The sequence below is a fragment of the Rhinolophus ferrumequinum genome, chromosome 22, assembly GCF_004115265.2.
Source record: "Rhinolophus ferrumequinum isolate MPI-CBG mRhiFer1 chromosome 22, mRhiFer1_v1.p, whole genome shotgun sequence".
Lineage (NCBI taxonomy): Eukaryota > Metazoa > Chordata > Mammalia > Chiroptera > Rhinolophidae > Rhinolophus > Rhinolophus ferrumequinum.
The window spans coordinates 9,121,246-9,139,832 of record NC_046305.1 but is presented as its reverse complement, the minus strand read 5'-3'; the positions used below and the strand labels follow the sequence as shown (position 1 = coordinate 9,139,832).

Genomic DNA, 18,587 nt, shown 5'->3' with positions numbered 1-18,587 from the left:
AGAGTAACTTCATGGTGGAGAAGGCTGGTAAACAATCGTATTGATGTGATCAGCGTGATCACCAGTAGTAGAAAACCGCAGCGCTGTGCTACCGGAAAGGAGTAAGCACAGATCACGTCTTCTGTGTTATTCCTGCCGAAGATATATAACCTGAATCTAACCATGAGGAAACAGCAGACAAACCCAAATTGAGGGCCAGTCAAAAAAATGACTGGCCTGTAATCTTCGAAAGTACCAAGGTCAAGAAAAAGAAGGAAAGGGTGAGAAACTGTTCTAGATAGAAAAAAATCAGCTGCTATGACAACTAAATGAAATGTGTGATTCTGAACTAGATCCTTTTTCTATAAAGAACATTATCTGGGCAATGAGTGAGACCTGAATGAAGTCTAAAGCTTAGGTAATAGCGATGTACCAACATTCCGCTTCTCATTTGGATGTTGTTAAAGTAGAATATTCTTGCTTGTTAAAAGACACCCTGAAGTACTTGAGGGTGACATATCATCATGGTGGTTGATCACTCTCCAGTAGTAGAGGAAACCAAATTCTGTACTTGCAACATTCCTGTAAGTCTGAGATTGTTTAAATAATATGTAGAAATATGGAAACATACATACATGCATAGATAAATAAATTTGACAGAATCATTTTGTTTGTTGACTCTAATAATAAAAATTGGGGCTTAAAAAAGCGTTATTAAGTTTGTCCTATATGCTGGTAAAAAGGAGAGTATCAACATGAGCTCTAAAAATAGATTCACTAACATGAAATAATCTAAGCACTGGCAATGACAAACATAGAAGGCTAGATGGACAAATATTCACTCACAAAGCAATTTTCTTACCTAACATAGCTGGCAAAATTCCTAGATGTAAGTTTCCTTTTATATAACACTTCAAAAAAAAAAAAAAAAAAAAAAACAGGCCCTTGGCAACAATTCAAAACTGAACTGATATATGCAGTTTTTTTAAAAAAGGACATGTAAAATAACTAGACTACCATATCCTTAAAAAAATTTTTTTAATGTCTCTATTACAAGTAAACTACAATGTGATTATGGTAAATTACTCAGAATGTTTATTTTATATTCTTCAACTTTTGATTTGGAAAAAAAAAGATGCAAAAAGGATTTTCATAAAATAAAGAAGAGCAACAGCCCTGCTCTTAAGAAGCTTAGCCTGAATAATTTTTATGAATAAAATTACTTTACAGAAGAAGAACAAAATGGTAAAAATAGAGAGCTTTTTTAGAGTTCATATACATGAAATTTTCATCTAAAATATCAGTACGGTGACCATGAAAATGCACCACTCAAATCTCCAAAAGCAGGTAACATAACTGACCAAGGGTCCCAACTGCTGTGCTCTGAAATCCATCCCTACACTTGCACCATGGGCTGCTCCCAGCCAATGACTGAGCACAGTGAGACTTCTAAGGCAGGCCAACCCCCGGGGAGACCTGGGACCTCACAGGCTACTCTGACTGAGGACACCCCACCGGCCTTGCTAAACTTTCCTAGAGGTGCACTATGGTCTAAGATACTTCCACTTTTCCTTCCCTCCCTCCCTTCCTCTCCTCTCCTTTTCCCTTGGGGTCAGACTAGCACCAGGGTCCATGGCTCTCCCAGCTTCCTCCCCATTTTCTCTTATAGGCATTTTCCCTGATACATTTCCTGTGTTGGTAGCAGGCTTCTTAGAGAACCTGGACTGACACAGTCAGTTTCATCGAATCAGACCATCCAGTTAGTTATAGTGACACTGTGTAACTAGTACTACACTCTGCTCTCTGAGACAAAGACAAAAAATGTCAGACATAGCCTTTTCCCTCAAAGCCTGAACATACTGCAGAAAAGACTTAAATGGGACTAATGAGACAATGCTCGAAACGTGATCCACAATAATAATCTAAATTTTATAGAGTACTTTTAATCTGTAAATTACTGTGGGTAGAAGTGGGCAGGACAAGCTTCACAAGGAAAGTGGGCAACTAAGATCTGGACAGATGGGAAGGAGGAGGAAAGCAATTCAGATTCACACCCTTCGTAGGTCTTGAAAAGATGTAAGAAGAGGTCTGGTTAAGGAGGAGGCTGCACAGTTATAAAGATACTGCCAACTGCCTCCCAATTAGTAAACAGGAAATAAGTCCCCATAATTCCATAACTAATCCACTCAGGAATAACCGAGAGTTTATCATTTAGGATATTTAAGGCATTTGAACCTAGTATAGAAATAGATCCCTATGTTGTTAAAAATCATATATTCAGGAGGCACCCGAAGAGCATTTTATTTGAAGGTTCCTTGTGTTATGTCCTTGCAGGTTAGTTTTGTTTTTCCTTTTCCCTCTATTTTAAAAAGTACTCTTACTCAAAGAGTAATGTTTTCTAAAAAGACGAACTCTAGTCAAACCCACAGGATAAATACTAATCCCTGTATTCTGATTTTATACATTTTTACATAATCCCACCCTTTCTTTTCTTTATGCTAATAATGGTGTGATGGCTTCAATTAACCTTTCAGTTGAAAGACTACAGGATCCAGAGAATCTACAAAGCTATTTCAAGAAAAGCTCTTACAGGAGCAAGCATGTAAAGAAATTTTAAAAATCTCCTCAGATACTCTTAAAAGCATCACAAATCGTTCATTCTCTTTCCAGGACTCCAGCTTCATAAACCTGACCTTTTCACTGTTACAGTTTCAGAAGAAAAATCCGTATTTAAAATAAGATTTTATCTTCTTAGTGGAGTTCTGACTCAGAAAGTCTATTCTATTAATATGTATATCAAAGAGGACCAAAAAATTAAAACCTAAAAATAATCCCTCAGTGATACTAAAAAATAAAAAAAAAATTGTTTTTGAAATGTATTGTAAGCAAAAGCTAAGCACATTTTGGGAGCTAAGTAATATCTCATAGAAGGGGAAATTCTGGAAAAAGCAGCCTGCAAGAAGACTAAGAATAACTAAGCAGAGATTTCAATGGTCTTACAGTGTCAGGGATACAAAAATTGCAGCGTGGGGCCCACGCAAGAAGAAGGTCTTTAGTAAATGCTTTGGAGTTTCAGTTGAGAATCCTGGAAGGGCCTCACCCTCTAAGCAAGACAAAGTCAAACCTGAGTCACAGGGATCCACCATACAGGGGAGCACTGAATGTATTCTGGAATAAAATAGCATCATCCAAAGCCTTTATCATTTTTAATACACAAGATCCAGAAGTCTATTAAAAACAATCAAACATGAAAGAAAATATGAGCAAGTACACAAAAATTCAGAGATAAGAGCCAAGAGTATATTAATAGGTTATCAGATGTTACACTTTAAATGAAATAATAAAAACAAGAGCAGATATCAATGAAATAGAAAGAAAACTTATAATAAATAAAATCAACAAAGTCAAAAGTTGGCTCTTCAAAAACCTAATAAAATTGATAAAGTATCAATTCAATGCAATAACCAATCAAAATCCTCAAAGGTGTTTTTTTCCCTCAAAGACTGCCAAGCTGATTCTGAAATATGGAATGACAAAAGGCCAAGGTACTGAAAACAATTTGGAAGCAGAACAAAGTTGTAGGCCCATCACTACAAGTAAAGCTACTGTAATTATAACTATAATGGTAGTAGTACAAAAATAGAAATAGATCAATGGAATAGAATGGTCCAGAAATGAAAACGGGATTTCAAAGAGATATATGTACTCCCATGTTTACTGCACCATTATTCACAATAGCCAAGATATGGAAAAAAACCTTGAATGCCCACCAGTGGAAGAATGGATTTAAAAAATGGGGTATATATTTGTAATGGAATATTATTCAGCCTTGAGAAAGGAGGAAATCCTGCCATTTGAGACAACATGGATGGAACTTGAGCATATTATGCTAAGTGAAATAAGTCAGAGAAATACAAATATTGTATGATATCATTTATATGTGGAATCTTAAAAAAAAAACACGTCCAACTTATAAAAGAGTGTAAAATGGTGTTAAACCAGGGGGCAGTGGGGGTGTAGGGAGAAAAGACTGATGTTCATTAAGGTTACAGTGTGCAATGAGTGATAAGCCATAGAGAGCTCTAACGCACAGTGTAACTTGCTAATAAGACACTAAAACTTAATTATCTCAACCACTAAAGATAGGATAATTATGTAATATGATAGAGGTACAAAACATTGCTACAATCATATTGCAAAATATAAATGTATCAAATTAACACACTGTAAGCCTTAAATTTACAGTTTTATATGTCAAATATATTCAGTAATTAGTAAGTAAATAATCCAGAATTGAAAAAAAAAAAGAATGGTCCTGATACAGACCCACATATACATGGATCGGATGTACAACAAGGCTGCAGCAACAGTGAGAGAAAGAATGGTTGTTTAAAAATAATGCTGGATCAATTAGAGACACATATGAAAAGAAATGAAACTTCACTTCCCCCTCATACAAAAATAAACTGTAGATGGATCATAATCTTCAATATAAAAAGCAAAAGAATAAAATTTCTGGATTACATCAGAGAATATTTTCATGACTTTGGTTAGGCAAATATTTCTTAACCATAAAGGAAAATATTAATGAATTGGGCCTTGTTAAAATTAATAGCTTCTGTTCATCAAAAGACACCATTAATAGCGTGAAAAAGCAAGCCACTGAGAAGACATTTGAATGAATATATATATAAAACAGGACTCATATCCAGGATATACAAAAAAATCTCCTAAAAAACAGTAATAAGAGAAAACCCAACTGCAAAAATAAGCAAAGGACAAATAGGGTTGTCATGAAAGAGGATATCCTAATAGACGACAAGCATATAAGAAGGTGCTCATCCTCCATGGTCCAAGGGAAATGCATATGGGCCACAGTGAGATACCACTACACATTCACCAAAATGGTTCAAATTTAAGTTTACCAAGTGTTAGTGAAAATACGGAGCAACTGGAATTCTTATACCCTGTTGGTTGAAATCTAAATGGTAAAACTTTGGTAACCTTTTTGGCAATATCTATTGAAGGTGAACATGTCCACATCCTTTGACCCAGAAATTCATTCTCAGTATATACCTAATAGAAATGCATATGTGCACCAAAGCATTATCAATACAAGAATGGACAAACTATCATTATTTATGACTGAAAACAACCCAAATGCCTACCAAGAGTAGAAGAGATATGTTGTGATACAGTCATACCATGGAATATTAATACACTACCACTATATAAAAGAACAAGGGTAAACCTCATAGACAATGGGAACAACAACAAAACACACACTCCATATTGTGGGAGTCAATTTTTTCAAATTCGAAAAGAGGTATATGGTAATAGGTATCAGTATAGTGGTTACCTTTGGGGGAGCTAATTGCTGGCAGGGGAAATAAGGGAGGCTTCTAGAGTTCTAGTAAAATTCTAGATATTTATCCTATAGTAATTACACAGACGTGTTCACTTGGTAAAATTCACTGAGTCACACCCTCAATATTCATGCACTTTGCTATATGTGCATTAAATGTTATACTTATTAAAGTTTTTTTTAATGGTAGCAGTGAGATCTCAGGTGATTTTAAGGAAACGATTCTTTATAAAGATGAAGGCCTAATATGGATGGACCTTGAAGGTATTATGCTAAATGAAATTAGTCAAGACAAATATCGTAAGATCTCACTTACATGTTCAATCTAAAGACAAAAACAAACCAAATAAAATCCACTCACAACACCAAACTCCCAGGAAAATAAATCATACTGGTGGTTATCAGAGGTGGCGGGGGGGGGTGGTGGCAGGGGGAGGGTGAATTGGAGGAAAGTGGTCAAAACGTACAGACTTACAGTTACAAGATATGTAAGTACTAGGGATGTAATATACAACATGATGACTATAACACTATATAAAGGAAAGTTGTTTAGAGAGCAGAGCCCAACTCATCAAAAGGAGTTATCAAAAAGTAAATCACTAAAAAAAAAAAAAAAAAAAAAAAAAGTACATCACTAAATGCACTCCATTTCATGAGTGCCTGAAACACACATCCAAACACAATAACACAAAGCTAGGTAACGTCTTCAAAGTTAAATCACACTCCCTCATAGCTCTGGTACTGAGAGACAGAGCTTATACCTGACATAGGAATTCATTTTTAAAATCTGCATGAATCTGTTATATTTTAGGACAAATTTTAAAATAACACTTAGAATCATAGCAAATTGGACTTGGAATAATTTTATCAGACCCCATATTCTTACTGAGGAGAAAATCCAAAAAGTGATTTTCCCAAAGTCTTAGATGTGCTTAAGGGAAGAATCAAGATCAGATCCAGATCTCCTGATGTTCAGTCCTTTAAACTGAGCCAACCTGTCTCCCAATTAAAATAGATTTTATGTCATATGTAAATCAGAAAAGTGCTAAAGATACCTGGGATAGTAGCTTACTGTCCTCCTTTCAAGGACACTATTTAAAAATATGTTATTGAAAGACAGGGGAGCCCAAACCTTTATATTTTCGGAATCCTATGAATTCTACTTTTTTACTTTCAGTTCAACGTCTACACATAAATTTATGACAACAGAAGAATCTTTGAACCATATCGATTTCCTCCTACTTTGAAAGTGATATTGAGAGGCAAAAACTGAAATTGACAGGGCCATTAAAACATGACAGCAAGTTTTTAACAGTCTTCCTTCGAATCTGACAGTTCAGGTCATTTCTCATTTCACCAGAGCCACAGAAAACTTCAACTACAAAGTCAGACTCTGGTATCCTTGAAACCAGAGTTGATTACAGCACTTATTCTAAATGAAATTTTCTTAATTTCTGTCTCAATTTAAGCACACAGTATGTTGTATTTCTAGTATAAGCTCCGCTGATGAGGAACTATCAGAAATAAATGAGGTAATAAATGTGAAAGTACTCTGTAAATTTGAAGTGATTATAACATATGGAAGATAATGTATAAAAGAAAATAAAGTCTACAAATGTGTTGCTGATGTAAGATGCACCATTCTTACGGGTAAATCATTAGATGCATTTCCCTTACAATCAGGCGCAAGACAAGGATGTCTACTATCACTGCTTCATTTTAACACTATAATGGAGGTTCTGGCCAGTGCAGTATGACAAGAAAAAGATTAAGAAAAAAAAAAAGAGTAAAAATTAGTAAATAAGAAGCAAAAGTGTTCTTATTTACAAATTATGTCACAAAGTAGCTGATTTAAGATCAAGACATTATTCATGTTTATTCAGTTGGGTGCAAGGTATCCAGAATAGAAACTCAAAGATATACTGCTGAGCATGTGAGGTATGATGTTGGATATTATTCTAAAAATTAAAATGATAGAACAGGAAGACCATACGTAGTGTCCTTCAAGTCACACATAGTAGCTTTTGGGGATATGGGATGATCATAAAATGAAAGACTATGGTTCCAGTTGAATACAAAAAGCGTAGGACAGTGGAAGCACAAAGTTGAGAAGAATATCCAATTCTAAGTTACTCCTAAGTTTGCTGTACTGTTGGTGAGTTATCCCCACCCCAGGCTTCCGCGCATGAGCACCTGACGAGTCACAAGAGCAGGTCAGGGAGGCACTGTGTCCATTAAAGCCCAAGCGGCCCACATGGGAGGACCCCAGCAAATTTGGTTTCTCCACCATTTTCTGATCTATTCATCTCTGTTCTCATCCATCAGCAAAGACTGTTGTAAACTTATGTTTAGGTAACTTATATTTTAGTACAGTATTACAAGCTTTAGCAACTTTTATTTACTATTGTGTATTTTGAAATGCTTTTAATATGATTCTTTGGTTTTCTGCATTTTCACAAAATCTAGTGCCCTTTATTCAGCAGTTAGAAAGTATCTTAGGTTTACATTCTTTACTCAGAGAAAGCTTTAAAACTGTATATATATATATATATGTAAAATGGCTACCCAAGCTGTGTGAATTACTAATGAATATTTTCTACTCAATTCAAGGTTGGATCATTACCCTGCAATATCAAAACAAAGAGTATTAACTACTTAAATGTACCAACTATTTAAGTTTTACCTTTGTGTTTAGCAATGTTGCAGATAGTTCCCTCTAAATATTACATAATGAGGCAAATACTGTTTTTGCTACCATGGAGCAAAACTGTAAGTCAGAGGCTGCAAGCACATAGAACCATCTGTTTAGTTATGTGAAAAAATATCTAGCATCAATCAGAGAAAAATTGAGGGAAAAGTCACTCATTGGCTGAAAATACACTCAATTCTAGGGGAAAAATGTGACTCCATGTACCATAAGCCAGGCACTTCTATATAAACTTAAAAACTACATAAATTTTGATAGCCTCCTTATACAAGTCAGAAGCTAATTAGCTTGTAGAATTTCAAAACAGGTAGAAACTTTTTAAAATTATTACTTTTTCCTTTTACAAGCAGGTAATGAACATATCATGCATTTTTGTGCTGTTTGATGGTTTTGGGCATTTTTGAAACTACATGATGTATCACTCCAGAAATCAGGACACTCTCAGAGTGTCAGTTATTTATGCATTACTAGCTCTGAATGATATATCCATATAAAAATAGTTTCTGCTCAATGTATATATTTTTAAAATCCTCCAAAATGTCTACATCAGGAAAAAAGACAAGACAAGACAGGAGTGGGCAGAGGGTTAAGCCACAAACATGCAAGAAGGACTTTATGGAAGCTGAGCCCTTTGCAGAATTAAACGTCAATCCTACTTGGTCAACATACACAGGCGAGTGCTTTTTAAAGTGCCATTTCCATTTCCAAAAACAGTACGTATAAAATGACATCGATATGTGAGTATACGTCTGATTTCCTACCGGCTAATCTTTGCCACTCAAAAGGCTCAATTGGATTGTTTAGGAGCTGGTTACCTAACTTACAAATTAGCCCCGGTGTTTGCTTTCCCTCCACGTTATTACAGGATCCCCGTGTGTTCATTAACAATCTACTGGCGTGGTAGCTGAGGACACTGTTCAGTCGACCCACCACACCATGTAGAGCAACTTAAGTTTGGGGATAAAGAGCAAAACCTTGTTTAATGGACTTGGTGATTTTGAGTCTTTGGCCTCAATTAGCATTGACAATGCGAGTTAACCATATATAATGATTTAAAAAGTCATTCTGCGTTTCTGTTAGAACCCTGTTTTTGAACACTGGCAAGTTCTCTGCTGTTGTTGATATACTCTGCGTTATGTCACATCGTACATCTTTGTGTAGTTTTTAGGTCCCATTTTGAAATCCTTCTTTCCCCTCATTATTAGTAGGCCTGGAAGAAAACTGTTTTCCTGATTTTCATTAAATATGCTCTGCTCGGATACAAAAGATTCTGTCTCTGTCAGTGGCAGCGAGTCATCAGATTATTAATTTCTCTAGTGCCACGCTGCTTCTTATTCTCGCCTATTGTCAAAAAGTTGAGACAACTGTCACATTATCTTGTCAGCAGGGCAGAGTCATCGGGAGGCCTCTGAGCCTTGACTGCAGTCGCCGGAGAGGACCGTCTGTTCCTTTCCCATTAGCGGCAGAGCCAAACTCAGGCCATCCTGTGCCTTCTGCCTCACAAGGAGGCACGGAACACGCAGCCAAAATGTCACTTTTAGGAGCCAGGTAGTGTACGTGTAAAGCAGAGAACATGGCACAGTGCAAATAAGAAATGAAGACAGAAAAAAAATCTGAAAGTCTTGAAGACGTGTTTCTAAACTACAGCCTTGTAAAATACATGAGGAAAAACGGGGGGCGGGGGGAGCCCACCTTGCAGATCTTGTAGAGCGATTCCTGGCCATCTCCTCCGGTATCCTTAAAGTAATCATGTGCAGGAAACGTACGATGAATATCTCGAGTAATAACACTCTCCTGGGCTGAGTCCTGAAAAAGAGAAAATTTAAATGTCTTTTTAATTATGAAAACTAATATACATACATGGTAAAAAAAATTCAAACAGCACATAAAATGTATGCCCCCCGCCCCGCCGACCGTCTTCCATCCCAAACCCACAGTCCCATTCACCAGAGGTAAGTGCTAACCGATAGTTTCTTTTTTCTTTTGTTTTCTTTTGAGTTAAAGTTTATTGGGGTGACAATGGTTAGTAAAGTTACATAGGTTTCAGGTGTACAATTCTGTAATGCATCATCTATATATCACATTGAGTGCTCACCACCCAGAGTCAGTTCTCCTTCAGTCACCATATATTTGATCTCCTTTACCCTCATCTCCCACCCCCTACCCCCCTTACCCTCTGGTAAGCACTAAACTATTGTCGTGCGATAGTTTCTTTTGCATCCTTTCATCTATCTATCTACAGACGTGTGAATGCATGTTTACGTGAGGGAGAGGACGTAGGGGAGTTGTATACATACATCCATCTCCATCCTTTGCTTTTTGAAGCAAACGATCTTCTCCATTCACGCAATAGGATACCTTATAGAATACTCCTTATCAACACCTGCAGATGTATTTCATTCTCCTTAAGGGCAGTTATTAAAAAGAATGAGGTACATCTGGATCTGGATATATCATAATTTATTTAATATTCTCCTAATAACGATTTTTTGCATTTTTCTATTTATATTACAAATAATATCACTAGGAACGTTTTCATCCATGCATGTTCAAGAATAGGCTCCTAGAGGTAGAATTGCTAGGTCAAGGGAATGAACATTTCCACTTTTGATAAAGGTACTTCCCTCCAGAGTTGTTGTACCCATAGGTAGTCCAAACAATGGTAAGAGTATGTGTTTCTCTACACCTGCTCAATACCACATTACCTAACTTTGTAATTTTTGATCATCGGATAACTGAAAACTCACACCACAGTAATTTAAAAAGTAAAAACATTATCAATCTCTTCCCCCGATAGGTTAATTACCCAACTTACTCCAGAAAATAAAACAGCCCCAAACTACTACATTAAGATGCTTTAAAGATAAATCTAGAGAAGTTGTTCAGACAGATTCACAATCCAAAAGCTCAAAATTGAGTAAAATTCTAAACCTTACAAAAATGATTCATCATTCACTTGATTTTATTTTATTTCTATAGAGGTTGTTTGTTTTATCTGTTTAAATGTCAAGAAAACAGGATGGGCCTGCTTCTAGCAACCCTGATGATGGAAATACTTTGCACAATTTAAGGAAGCATCAATGACTACTACTGCAAATTGAAAATATTGTTTAAATGGAGTATTACTCAGCCATGAAGAAGAATGAAATCTTACCATTTGCAATGATATGGATGGACCTAGAGAACATTATGATAAGTGAAACAAGTCAGACAGAGAAACACAAATACCATATGATCTCACTTATATGTGGAATCTAAAGAATAGAATTAATGAACTAATCAGGAAAACTCTCAGAGACATAGAGGAAAAACTGAGGGTTGCTAGATGGGGGGGTAGGGGTAAGGGGAAAGGGGAGGGGATTAGAAAGCACAGTCGGTAACCACAGGATTGCCACAGGGATACGAAAGTCAATTTGGGGAATGTAATCAATAATGTTGTAAAGATTTTGTAGGGTATCCGATGGACGCTTGCCTTATTAGGGAGACCACCTCAGGGAAGATGTAGATGCCTGATCACTGCACTGTACACCTGAAGCTGAATAATAATGAATGTCAACTATAACTTTATATATACATATATATATATATATATATATATATATGTTACATATATATATTCACAAGAAGTGGAGTACAGCATTAGGAATAAAGACAGTGGAAATGTAACGGCTCTATGTGATGTCACAGGGATAGTAGATTGGAGGAGAGGGGTTATCACTTTGTGAGGGCTATAAATGATAAATATCTAACTATTACAGTGTTTTGTACACATGAAACTAAAAACAAAGAAAATATTGTTTAATGTCTTGCTTCCATAAAAATTTGAACAAATCGTCTCTTTCAGTTAAAATCAAGAAAGAACAAACATGTTTAATATATGAGTGCTATTCCCTTTCTCTCTGTAGCTGAGAAATATATAAGAAGGAAGTAGCTGATTAGCTCTGTGTTAAGTCAGGGTCTTCTCCTGCTGCCTGTTTTATTTCAGCTGCCATTTCATGCTGGGTAGTAATTAGATCTTATATCATGTAGAGAAAGGACACAAACTGCAAAGTTCCACATTTGCTAGCAAACACCAAACATATTGCAAATCAGTCCAGAGAAAATTCTGATGGCGTATGGGAGCGGAATGCTAGAGTTGAATAAAAATGAAACCTCCAAAAATTACTGTAAGTTAAGGAAAAGGACATGTAGAAAGTTTACATTTAATAAGGTAAATGGAGCTTCTAATGATAATGGTAAAGAATATTTTGGGGTGAGGTGGGTGTATAGAACAAGGTAAATATAAAGGTAATGTACAAAGAGATACACTATGGAATGATGTTTTATCTGCGCTGGGATGGAGTGTATGCAGAAAAATCTGGTACCAGGGAGAAGAAAATTTTCACTGCCCATGTTTTCACCAAGGGAATGTTCTCTTTCATATGGTAATAGTCTCTACTTACAAACTATTTGAAAAGATGACCAATAAAAATGGTACTACTGCCATTTCTGAACTATTTCAGGGGCAAACAAGTGCCGAGTAGTTCACAGGATAACTCTTTTTGCACTTTTCAAGACTTTAAGGGAGAGAAATCGTTAGACTATATTCCCTAGAAACTGCCTACTCATATGGCATCATGCTGTGTAAACGGTACCAACAGTCTGATTCAGAGAAAGGGAAATTGATCAAAATTTTCTAGAAAGTAACTTTGTGTAATACTGAGTAATTTTTTTTCTATGCATATTTGAATCTTCCTTGTTCGTTTGTTTCAAAAGTAAAGAGGCAAAAATCAAATGAAAATAAAAATCAGAAATTTTCCTTTCTTAATAAACTTTCCCTTCTTAGGATTACTTTTAAATGCTTTCTATACTTGTGTTTCTAGCGTTTTCTTCCTACATATTGATCTCAGTTGGCTAAGGGAAAAAATTCTTGAACTTCACTTTGTAGACTAAGCTATTTTGCGACATCATCCATTGATCCCTGTCACATAAGTGAAGGTCAACAGGTACACTAGACTCTAATAAACAGACTAATATGAATTAAACTGTGCACGAGACTAAATAATCTTGTTTTGAAGCGAAAGCTAAACTTAATCACCTCCCAATTAGCCATACTGTTGAGAATAGGGACATTAGGTATTTCAGGAACCCACATCTAATCCCCACCATTCATTCACTCACTCACTCATTCAAGAAACATTCGAGTCAGGGAGTCACCAAACCTAACACTCCGTAAAAGAAGGATAAAACAATAGTTCTCTTCAATATTAACTCCTTTCTTTTTAGAGTTATTCCAATTACAGTTGTCAATTTTTACAAGAAATAAAATGAACAGAGAAGAAGAACAAGAAAGAGGCCATACAAGTATCTGGATTTAAAAGGTTTCATATGAAAACCATGTTGTTTGTTTGGTCTTACAATGACTAAAAATATTTTATAGCACAACCAAAACTGTATGAGGTCATTTTCTCAGAGGGTCCCCATAAGCAGAGACGCCTCAAGTCCTGCCAACCATCTTCAGAATGAGAAGAGGAAAGTCCTTCCCTTCTGGGCAGCCACTTCACCAACATCTAGACTCACAGCTTCACCCAGTATTTACCTCCCCGTACAAACAGTTTGCGTCCTGATCCTCAGGCCAGCATGGTGGGGTAGTGGCCTTGGATCCAGACAAACTCATTGCTTCTATACCTGCCTACTCTACTTAATACCTACAGAAACTTCAGTTTCCTCATCTGTAAAATGGGATAATACCAAATTCATGTCGCTTAGAATAAAATAATGCGTGTATAGTGCTTAGCACACTGCCTGGTATAAAATGAGTATTCACTAAGTAAATAAATAAAAATAATAATTATTATTCCCCCTTCTCCTCAAGAATCCCATTTAACTGTTTAAATATTTTGGTGAACATCTATTTTAGACATCCTTCCGCATTTATACTCTAAATAATGAGCAACTGTTTTTCTTGGGATATCATGAACATTATGATTACGAAAGCAATTCCCGTCGAGTTTTCAGCATGACGATGTATTAATGCATACACACCCTGATCTAAATTTCTTATCATGTACCTTATGTGTCCTAAGTTACCTTTCTATTTATTCGTGAATAGAGGCAAAAGTGAACAATTATTTGGACGAAGTGATGTTTTTATGAACTGATCCCCATTCTGGCCCCAGCTTTGCATGTATCCATGGAACAAAGATGTCCACGAGGAGAATGGGACGGACAGGGTAGAGTGGAAGCTAAATCTGTCAGAGCAGCTACCACTTCCATCACTTCAGAATTTAGCTTCAGAGGATCAAGGAAGGGTTAAAGTCATGGTTATGGAGAGGACAAATGCCACTGTCACTGTCACATGCCTCCCTTCTGGACCATCACCACCAAGAATGGAACTGGTAGGCAAAGTCATTGAGATCATCTTCTATTCTGCCTGAGGAGGGGTCAGGTTGGGCCACACACAAAAGCTGACTCAGACTAGAAACAGGGAGCAGTAGTGAGAGGTGTGGAAGAAAGTCTTAAAAGTTGAGTTTTATCCCCCGCACCCACATCTCTGACACAACCACCACACAGAAACTAAATTTCTATGTAGTTTACCTTTCAAGGATTTTCTTTCATTTCCAAACCACTAAGTCATAAGACGAAACATCTCCAAAAGGACATCAATCTCGGTTGCAATAACATCTGTGGTCCAACAAAGGAGATAATTCGGTTTGCTGAGATCAGTCTGAAACCACCTCCAGGAGGTATGCTAAGGAGCTCAATTAACTGTTGATCATTTTAAGAATTCAGTTTAGAGCTTCTATCAACTATCTAACATGAGCTGTTTTCCAGTATAATGTATATAGCCTGACAGTTTGTGATCTTCGAAATTCCTATTCGAAGAGAAGCATCACTTGCTTGTTATGAGCAAGAAATGAACAGAGCATTCACGTGTCAATGAGTATTAGGAAGACAGGTGCGGGGGATCACAGCCTACTACTTTTTATAAAGCAATTTCTGGGCTGTCAACAACTGAAAAGGCATTTGAGTGAGAATGACTACTTTCACATGTGACCTTAGCATCAGATGAAGTGTAAATGTCCTGATAAATGAACACCTGGATGGTACCTTGATTTGCTACATTTTAACAACCAGGACAGCATCTTTTTTTTTTATTAATCTCTTCTCAAGAACCGCATTTTCATTTTTCATCTACTAAAAAATCATTTCAACTTTCTAAGTCCCCTGCCAATCTTTCAGTGTCATTAAAAATGCCATTGTAGACCATGCCTAGCCACAGTCAGTCGGCAGATAAATGATTCAGAGCTTTAAAAAATTTGACCTTAGAACGTGCCTTCTTTTCTTACTCCACGGGGATGCTCCTTTAGTTCTATGTTGGAGCTAGTTCTATGGTGAAACATCACAGACTGGTCGGCTTGCATGTCCCTGAAAGCAGATGGGTTTGCAGTGGTGGGTCTGATTTATTTGCCTTGATGTTTGCCAAAAATCCAAAGAGGCAGAGATGAAAGGAGAAAATATAAAAGTGCATTCTAGTTTCAAATGTGCCACTAAAATCATGAGCTGGAAACAGTAACACAAAAGGTTGGATCACTGCCAGTCTTCCTTCCTCGAACATGGGGGAAAGTCTTAGCATAAGTAGGGTAATATAGAAGCAAAGAAAGAAATGTCAACTAAATCACATTGTGAGCAAGGTGCTTCGTGGGCATTGCACACATGTGCTGCCAAATGTCTCAGAATCAAAGCCTGACACAAAGGTCAAAAACATAAGCCATATTATGGCTTCATCTAGAAAGAAATCTCTTCAGGGAGAGTAACAAGAAGATCTAAGGATAGGGGGAAGAGAGGGTAGAGGAGGAAGTGTATTGATAAGGCCAGCCAACATTCATGATGGAGACCTTAATCCTAAAGGAAGTGCCAGGACTGCAATGGGAAATATTTGAATAGAACAAAGGATTCCTTTGGAACTGGAAGACTGAGGAGCACTGCACTTTAGCCTATATTTTCCTGAGATCCTAAGGAATCTAGGTCAGAGGTAGAGATGACAATCTATGACAGGAATCTGGGGTTACTTTTGGTCTCCAAATACTCCTACCAAATGCATCTATGGCCGTATGTGGACATGTCCTCATTCCCAGGGTTGTCGACCACTCATTGTCCAAAAATAAAGCTTCAACGGGGACACTCGACAGTCTTGACGATGATACACCCTGCATTTAACTCCTGTTAAAATGCATAATAAATTCACTCCACGCTGTAATTTTCAAAAGTTAGATGTGTTTCTAACTTTCCTTTTTAAAAACGATTATGATTTTTATCAAAGCAACCTTTTACACTCTTTTGAAATAAACATTTTAAGAGCTCCGTATTTACTACCCATTGTGTAAAAATAACAACATTCTTTCATTTTCCACAAAACTTTAAAGAATGCCTCTGATAACTAGCATTTGATAAATGTGCCTATGTTACCCTAATCATATTTTGTAATTTTATTAACTCTGACCATGTATACATTTCATTCTTGTTTTTACAAGGTTGAATAATTTTTCATAATCTTAGAAAACATTCTACCCCTCCACTCCTTCAATCACTTTAGATGTTTCTCTTTGAAACTCTTTGACCTCAATTACATTTTCTTGAACGACAGAAAAAATTAAGCTTTCTATTTGCTATACAGTACAAATCCGTTCATGTCTGAGTACCTACTGAGAATCAGGCACTATTTTAGGTGCAGAAGATGTAATTGTTAGCAAGACAACCTCCCTCCCTTATGGAGTTTAGACTCTAGTTGTCGGGAAAAAGACATAAAAAACAAATATATGGTACTGGTTAGAGGAAAGTACTATTAAAAAAATAAAACAAGATAAAGAGATAGTGAGGCAAGGGCAGATATTTTAGGTATGGTGGTTTTGCCTCTCTGAGTGAGGGTTCAAATATATAAAGAGCATTACAGGCAAAAGAGGAAAGAAAGCATATTCAAGATCCTGAGAGGGGAGCAGAATGGTAATATATCTCGAGACATTTTCCAGCATTTTGCTGACTTAATGTTTGTAGATGTCTTCAGCGAATTACCAAAAACAACTCCAATGCTTTCCTGATGAAATGGCTACCTCTGACATGTAGGTATAACTTCGAATGTTGTTATAAGATGTTTTAAACATATATTTGAATAATATGCTCCTATATGCACATATTTATATGTCAGCTTACCATTCACACATGTATCTAAACTTTCCATGTGCAAGACATTGGACTAGGATGTAGGAGGTCCAAAAGGTTAGGATATAGTCCATGAAGTCCCCAAACTGCAAGACGTTCAGATCTCTTTGGAAAGAGAAAATCTACGTGTAAATACCGATGGAAGGAAAACATCTGCTAACAACCAAATAACTGATACAGGAATTCAGCAGAGGAGGTGATGGCAGAAGGGTTCAAGCGGTGACAGTGGCCGTCCATAGGACATGGGGCCTGGGCTGAGGACTGGAGACAGGGTAAGCTCAGCAAAACTGAAAGATCCCAAGAGAACAGAATGACAGCAAGTGTGGTGTGAGCAGGGGCCTCAAAGCAGGAGGGCAGCTGGCATGCCCAGGAGGTGTGACTCTCACTGACTACAGGAGGGAATTCAGACAGGGGCAAGTTGAGTGGGATGGAGAACATGCGAAAGTAATCTCGAATGAAGACGTTTTAACTTAATCTTGTGGACAAGGAGCCATTTCATCTGTCACAGTGTTTCTGGTCACAGTTTAGTAAAAGAATTGGCATATAGTGAGGATTAACACTCCCCCTGGCTACTACCTGATCATGGAACGTCCCTTGGAATGTCGTGCCTGAAATGAAGTCTCTGCATGCGGGCCTCGGCCCCCCAGCAGCCTGCCAGTGTGATTTCTGATGGAGACTGGGCCATGTGGTATTCGTTCTACCGGGGGAGAGGCTGATGACTAACGGTCAGACACGGGGCCGTATGTCATGACCCCTGTAAGACCTCTGGAGAAGACGCAATGAGCTTCCCTAGCTGGCAATACTCAGTGGGTGCCATCACACAGGAATGCCAGGGAAGGAGTGTCCCTAACTCGATGGGGACAGCACAAAGGAACCTTCTGTTTGGTGCTTCTTCCGGACTCTGCCCAGTGTGCTTCTTGCCCTGGCTGGCTTTAATCTGTATGCTTTGGCTGTAATACTCGGGCACAATGAGTATGACAGCTTTCAGTGTGTTCTGTGAGTACTTCCAGAGAACTGAATGGAATCTGAGCATAGTTTTGGTAACACCCTGAATTTATAACTGCTGTCAGAAGTGAGGGCAATCTTGTATGGACTATGTTCTCTCTCTAACTTTGAAATGGGTTCAATTCTAACAGCTCGGCCATCAACAAATTTGAAGATCTCATTGTATTCTCACCAGCAAATTTTTTCTATTCAAAAAAAAGTATCATTGCCCATCGTGCACTGATCACCACAACAATAATCAAAGAAATGGGAAGGGCTAAGAACAAAAGGATTTCTTCCCGAGAGAGACTATCGTAGCTCTAGTTCTCAATTACAAAGGTCATTTTGATCAAT

The 18,587-nt window shown here is 37.2% G+C and overlaps 1 protein-coding gene across 2 annotated transcripts in view; it reads right to left on the bottom strand.

The window, feature by feature from the left end:
* RABGAP1L (RAB GTPase activating protein 1 like) overlaps positions 1-18,587 on the bottom strand; it is a 434,187-nt gene that overhangs the window by 182,068 nt on the left and 233,532 nt on the right. For both annotated transcript variants that reach the window (XM_033093083.1, XM_033093084.1), the window contains exon 14: positions 9,744-9,857. In XM_033093083.1, coding sequence (XP_032948974.1) covers positions 9,744-9,857 — 114 coding nt within the window. The remainder of the gene's footprint in view (positions 1-9,743; positions 9,858-18,587) is intronic.